Source organism: Canis lupus, chromosome 27, assembly GCF_011100685.1.
Source record: "Canis lupus familiaris isolate Mischka breed German Shepherd chromosome 27, alternate assembly UU_Cfam_GSD_1.0, whole genome shotgun sequence".
NCBI lineage: Eukaryota > Metazoa > Chordata > Mammalia > Carnivora > Canidae > Canis > Canis lupus.
In genome coordinates, this window is record NC_049248.1 from 42,038,616 (window position 1) to 42,045,421 (window position 6,806).

Here is a 6,806-nt window from a genome sequence, read left to right on the forward strand (position 1 = left end):
GCCCCCGCTGTGCGGCGGAAACCAACCCGCTGCTCCGGGCTCCAGCGGGCGCGCGGGCCCCCTCCGGGAGCCGATCCCCCGAGAATCCACCCAGCTCCCGGAGGCGTCACCGCGCCGAGGCTGCTGATTGGCTGCCTCCGAGCCGGCGAGAAGGCCCGTCTTTCCCTAGTGTGACCGTGTATCCGGCTCCGGAGCTGCAGTCACCACGGCCTCTCTGCCGACGGAGATGGACTACAAGCCCCAGAATTCAACAGGCCTCCCCGAGAGGAAGACCGGTCTGAGCATGCGTAGTAAGGGTGACTGGCCCGGAAGCGCAAAGGCGGCAGCCGGTCGAGCTGCGGCGTGCGCGGGCCGCCTCCTCAGTGGGCGGATTTGTGTTGCTACGGGCGTGTGGTGTCCTCTCTCCGGGTCGGGAGCCGAGTCTAGAGGGTAAGCGGGACGGGTGGGAGGCAGAAAGGGTGGCTTTCCGCACCAGTTGCGCCCCGGGAGCGGGCGCCCCCGCGTACGTGGTCCGGCATGCTGCGTCGGGCTGCGCTAGGAAATTGCGCAGGCGGCGGCGGCGGCGGCGGCCGGGCCCCTGGAAGCGGCCGCATCCCCGCCCGCGGTCGCCGAGGGCAGTGCAGGGGCCTCCAAGTCCGCGGAGGCGCCCCGTCTGGGCCCGGCCTTTGCTTACCCATCCTCCCGTGCGGCGGCCTTCGGTGCCCTGAGGCCCCCGCGCGTGCTGCGCCGCGGCCCGCCAGCCGCTCTCTCGGCCCCGCTTCCGGCCGTAGGCTCCGGGCCCGCCGTGGTCCTCCACGCTCCGACCCCTCCTTGCCTTACAGTCAGCGGCGCCTTGGCCGGTGGCTCTCCCGGGTCCTTGGTGCTTACGGACGAAACGGCCTCAGTCCTTTGCTGCTTTCAGCCCCTGAGACGCTGTCCCCGCCCCCCTCCTGCCCGCCCTTCTGAAGGACACGGCCACGCCCCCTCCCCAGGGGGCTGCTAACTTCTTGGGCCCGCACCCACCTTCCCTCCGAGCGCTCGCCTCGCTCCTTCTCTGCTGGTCACCGCCCGTCTCCTACCTTGTGTAACCGAATGTGGGATCTCTGGCTCCCCCTTTCCCCCTCAGACCGTAGGCTGCTCTGAGACTGAAGCCTTGTTCTCTGGCTTTCATAGCACTAGTAAAAGGTGGACAGATCCATCGTGTCTAAGCTGAGGTGGATGAAACACATTTGAGGAAATGATTTTCCAGAGGAGAACCTGGAGCCTTGAGATGCTCCCATGGTGGGGGCGGGGGGAAGAAGAGCCAGAACCTCACAGCTTGCGCTTCTGTGGGATTTTCTATACTGGTACTTGCGTCTTTTTCCGTTTTTCGAAACCTTGAGTCTAACTCCATCACCCCATAACAAACCCAGCATTTAGCTTTTTTTGTTTGTTTTTTGTTTTGTTTTGTTTTGAGAAAATGGATGTCTCTCAGTGAGAATGTTCTGCTCACCTCAAAAGTGTCATTTCTAAGGTGAATCCTTCTACCCGGGTCTAAGTTCACCTTTTCCTGGGCCATCCTGGATCTTGTTCCATCCTGCCCACCTCTTTTATCTTGTGTTTGGCGACCAGCTTATTTCTCTCTAAAGCATATTCACATCTTCCTTATCAATAAGCAAAACATAACTAGAATGCCCTTGATCTTGTTGCCTTCTCAAGCTACTGCCCTATCACTTCTATTCTGTTAACCAGAAAAATCACAAGAATTCTTATCTTTGAAGTGAAGGGGGTATAATCGAATCATCTGTTTTTTGTCTCTGAAAAATGCCTCTGCATTGGAAGGGCTGAGTTTGTGGACCTGCTGGAGCCCTGGCTTTGAATCTGTGCTTTATTGGGGCATCTGGCCAGATCAATAGGTAGAGCATGCGACTCAATCTCAGTGTGCTGAGTTCGAGCCCTACCTTGGGCCTGGCGCCTACTTTAAAAAAAAAAAAAATCTATGCCATTATTTAATGCCTGTTCCAGTTCAGTGCACTAAATTGACTTCTGTAGGATTGTTTACATGTCCTCTAGTCATCTTTTCCTATCCACTTATCCCATCTGACTAGCCTTCATGGCACTTAACTTGCAGTAATGGTTTCCAGTTTTCATTCTGGCTCAACAGGTGGGAAGGATACAGCACACCTCCATCAGTGGCAGTGACTTGATACAGCAGTTATTGTCAATCAGGAAGAGGAAGAGATGTTGAATGAAAAAGCCACCCAACATGTTTCTGGAGTTTCCCATCTGCATTCGTTCATTCATTATTATCCTTCAAACTAGCATTCCCTTGGCATCTCTCTCTGGTCTTTTTTGTTTTTTTCCCCCTAAAATTTGTTTGTTTATTCATGAGAGACACACACAGAAAGGCAGAGATATAGGCAGAGGGAGAAGCAGGTTCCCTGCAGGGATCCTGATGTGGGACTGATCCCAGGACCCCGGGATCATGCCCTGAGCCAAAGGCAGACACTAAACCACTGAGCCACCTAGGCATCCCTGTCTCTGGTCTTATCCTCTGCTTTGGTGTCACTTGTTACCTCTGTATCAGTAGGTTAGCCTCTCCCAAGATCTGTCCAGATTTGTGTGTCTGTGTGTGTGTGTGTGTGTATCTGCCTGGTAGACCTCATCACATGAGTGTTGGGTTGAGCATCTTAATTTTAATTTCTGGTCCAGAACCCAGTTCATGATCTTCTTGACTGCCACTCACTGCCACTACCACTCCCATACACACAGTGAAACACGTCAGTTTCATTTCTTTTCTTAGTCTTATTAACAGTATCCCAATCCACAGAGTTAGCAAATTGGCTGCCTTGGAGATATTTCCAGCTTTGCCCAAATCCATTCCATTAATAAATCTTTGTTCTGCTTCCAAAATAACTGCTACATCTGTCCTCTCCTTTTCTACTGCCCTGCCTTAGCTCAGGGTCTGTGGAGAGTTTTGGTTAGTGTGAAAATAGAAATCTTGCAGACATGTAGGTGGCTCAGCAGTTGAGCATTTTTTTTTTTTTTTAAGATTTTATTTATTTTTTCATGAGAGACACAGAGAGAGAGAAGAGAGAGGCAGAGACACAGGCAGAGGGAGAAGCAGGCTCCATGCAGGGAGCCTGATGTGGGACTTGATCCCAGGTCTGCAGGATCACGCCCTGGACTGAAGGCGACGCTTAAACCGCTGAGCCACGGGGCTGCTCAGCAGTTGAGCGAGCATTTGCCTTCTGCTCAGTTCGTGATCCTGGAGTCCTGGGATCGAGTCCTACATCGGGCTCCCTGTATGGAGCCTGCTTCTTCCTCTGCCTCTGCCTCTCTCTGTCTCTCTGTCTCTCATGAATAAGTAAATAAAATCTTAAAAAAAAAAAAGAAAATAGAAATCTTGGTTTGGATTAGACAAGAGATGAAAGTGGAGTTCTAGACAGCAAAATCACATCTGTTAGTAGGTCATCTTTCACTTGTCTAAGCAAGGTATACCATTCTTTTATAAGCTGGTGAATGCCTCCAGCCTTCTTCCTCCAGCCCCTTGAAGAAGTGGTCCTGTAGCTGATTAACATCTAGCCAGGGTAATGGGGGACAGGTGGAGAAGGAGTAAATGAGGAAGATGTTGAAGGTTGCAGGTCTCTTTGTTGGAAGCTTGCTTACCTTAGTGTCCTGCCCTGTGTGAGTGTGTGTGTATGTGTTCTTCACATCTCACAGCTTGGGGTCCTTTCAAACCTCAGATAACCTGAACACAACTGTCTCTTACCTGAACCTGTGCCATTTGGTTTTCTTTCTCCTTTGACCTTATTTAATGTAGTCACTTGGAATTATGATTCAAGGAAGCTGTGCCTCAGCTCAGCTTGGGCTCCACCCTCCAGGACTGGCTTGATAGCAGTGGTTAGTCCATAGGATGCACTCGGAGAAGTGCTTATGTGTCTCACCCTACTCTAGACCCCCTGAAACCAGCTAACCCTGAGCTTTTCTTCTTTCAAGTTCAAGACTTTTAAGAAACCTATTCTGTTTTGGTCTTTTAATGTCAATTCCCTCAACAGTGAGGAGCCTGAGAACATGTTCCTAGTCCCAAATGGAAGAATGTTTTGTTGAGGATGAAAGTGTCCTGTGCTAAATTTTATCTTGTTCCCTAGTTCAGAATATCCAGGGAACAGTTAAATTAGCAATAATTTATCTTATGCAAATGTGAATTAACAATTTGCTGGGGACTCAGTAAGTTTCTATTTAACCCTTGGGTTAGGTTCTTGGTATTATGTTTGGAACTTAGAATTAATGCTGTAGACGGTTAAGTATAATTGAAATAAATATACTGTTGGCATTATTTCAGGTGTATTTGGCTTATATGGACGCTTGAGAGCTAACATGGGAACTTCACCATCAAGAATAGGATTGTTTTCATGGGAAAACAAATTGGTTATTGTGTAGAAGGTTCCCATTTGATCCTCCTAGAGAGAATAATTCATTGCTAATGTTTAATCCCTGGCTACCCCATTAATTCCCTACTAGCCAGAAAAACTGATACGTGCTTACAGTCATAGATCAGTTAAGAACATTCCTGGGTGGTTCATACCAGTCATTTGTTTCCACAAATATAGAAGGCCAGGTTTTACCTGTAACATCATCGAAACGCACCTGTTTCTGTATCTCGTATGCAGAGCTTATCTATCATCCTGAATCTTTTTTTTTTTTTTAAGATTTTATTTCTTTGACAGAGGGAGAGAGCCAGAGAGCACAAGCATGAGGAATGGCAAAGGGAGAGGGAGAAGTAGGCTCCCTGCAGGGAGCCTGATTTGGGGCTCAATGTGGAGCTCGATCCCAAGACCCTCGGATCATGACCTGAGCCGAAGGCAGATGCTTAATCGACTGAGCCACCCAGGCACCTGTCTTTCTGAATCTTCAGAGTTCCTGAACAGTATCTGCATGTGTGTAGGGGCTGTTCAGAGTAGAGTACAGACAAAGGATGCAGAAGATGTTGTATGGCCTTAAACAGAGAAGTGGGCTGGGCAGATGAGGCCTTATCCTTGGGTCTAAATCCAGTCTGTCTTTGTAGGGGACAACATGCCAACTGCCAAGCAACTAGCTGACATTGGCTACAAGACCTTCTCTACCTCCATGATGCTTCTCACTGTGTATGGGGGCTACCTCTGCAGTGCCCGAGCCTACCGCTATTTCCAGCGGCGCAGCTCTCAGCGCCAGGCTGCAGAAGAACAGAAGACCTCAGGAGTCCCATAGAACTGGGGGTTTTTCTCCTGGAGCAGAGAGGCCTGAGGCGTGCTGTGGAATGATCTCACCTGCAATCATTTCCAAGTCAAGAGAACTAGGGCCTTAATGGTTTTCGAATCCTGCTGAGGAAAAAGTGCCCCCTATTTTCTCTGGTACTGCCGTTTTGGGGAGGCTGTTGAGTCACAACAGGAATGGGAGGATGAGGCACACCTACAGAGATTAAATATTTTGCCATGTCTGTGTCTTGGTATTTTTGTTTACTTAAATAGGGGATGAACTGCAGAGATGGGGCCTTGACTACCAGTTTTCTACTGCTTGACTACCAGACTGGATTTCTATATTTTGAACTCTTAGCTCCCATGAAGGGGAGATACGCAGTTTTAGGAGTAGCGGTGTCATCTCATGATCTCAGATGGAAGACTGTCCCAGTATCTGTACAAATCCCCTGAAAAGACTCCGTAAAGACCAGAACTCTTCATTGGTCAGTGACCATTCCTAGACCAATTACTGTGTCCAGGTAAAGGGTTACTCTGGCCAGTTCTTGGCCACGCATGCACCTCTCAGATAAGGAAGGCAGAGGCCCTTGTTTAACAACCCCACCAAAAACGCCCGAAGTGGGGGAGGCAGAGATCCCAGAGGGAAGAGTTGTTGGGCAGCCAGCCTATAGTAATGCAATCCAACTCCTCAAGCGCAGTGGGCATAGTATTAGCACAGGGCTGATTTCCCACTGTGCCAGTGCACAGGAAATCTTCCTGCGGGTCTTTCTGCAAAGTTGTGAAGAGGATTTGAAAACAGTGCATTCAAGGTAAAACTCAACTATGAAGAGTGCTGTTCTTGCCACTATACCATTTTGAGCTTTGAGCCTTGCTAGTTGACTTCATTCTCATTCTTGGTAATCGCCCCAAATAACAGTCCCCTTGGACGTTTGTCATCTCTCCTGCTTTCATGTGCGTACTGCTCTTACCATTGTCCTTCTACTCCTAAACCTTTCACCCAAAAGCTTTCTTCTGTGATATAAAAAACCCAGCTTTCCTATACCACCAGCCCTTTTATTCCCAGCCTCTCTTGGTGTGTTAACCAAGAACTCCATTGCCTCTGCTTTCTCACTTCCCTATATGGTAGAGGCATCATTCTCCCAGCTCCCCTGTGCACTTTCAAAAAGTGTAACATCTGTCTTTTTTTTCCCCCTTCCTCTGCTCCCCCCCCTTTACATCATTCCTTTTAGAAATGTTCTCTTACATTCGCATTTCTACTCCAGAACTTGGAGTCCAAAGAACTTCAAGTCTTTTTTTTTTTTTTTTTTTTTTTAAGAACTTCAAGTCTTTTGATTTCTTTGGTTTTCCAATCTGTCTGCCCTTGACGTAAACAGATTTCCTATCTAGCCTGTGCCCAGATCAGAGCCTTCAGATAGCTCCATTGTGGTTTTTGCCTTCCTCATTACCCTTTTCAATCCCAAGCCTTGCTTTATTAGTTGTCTCTAATTCATATTCTTTCTTCTCAGTGTACAAACTTGCGTAAGGCCTCCCGCCTCCTATCAAAACAGACTATTCAAGATTATTTAAGGAGAAGTGATGCCACTTGCACGGACTTAAAATTCCTTCCACCTC

At 48.6% G+C, this 6,806-nt stretch overlaps 1 protein-coding gene across 1 annotated transcript; it reads left to right on the forward strand.

Annotated features, from left to right (window-relative positions):
- Positions 1-272: 272 nt before the first annotated feature.
- On the forward strand, positions 273-5,437 carry COX14 (cytochrome c oxidase assembly factor COX14). The gene is made up of 2 exons (XM_038577630.1): positions 273-429; positions 5,027-5,437. The coding sequence occupies exon 2, from the start codon at positions 5,035-5,037 to the stop codon at positions 5,206-5,208; it is 174 nt and encodes a 57-aa protein (XP_038433558.1). The 5' UTR covers positions 273-429; positions 5,027-5,034; the 3' UTR covers positions 5,209-5,437.
- The last annotated feature ends 1,369 nt before the right edge of the window (positions 5,438-6,806 follow it).

Bases quoted from the DNA above. Each gene is read 5' to 3' on its own strand.
- COX14 (XM_038577630.1), top strand. From the start codon at position 5,035: ATGCCAACTGCCAAGCAACTAGCTGACATTGGCTACAAGACCTTCTCT.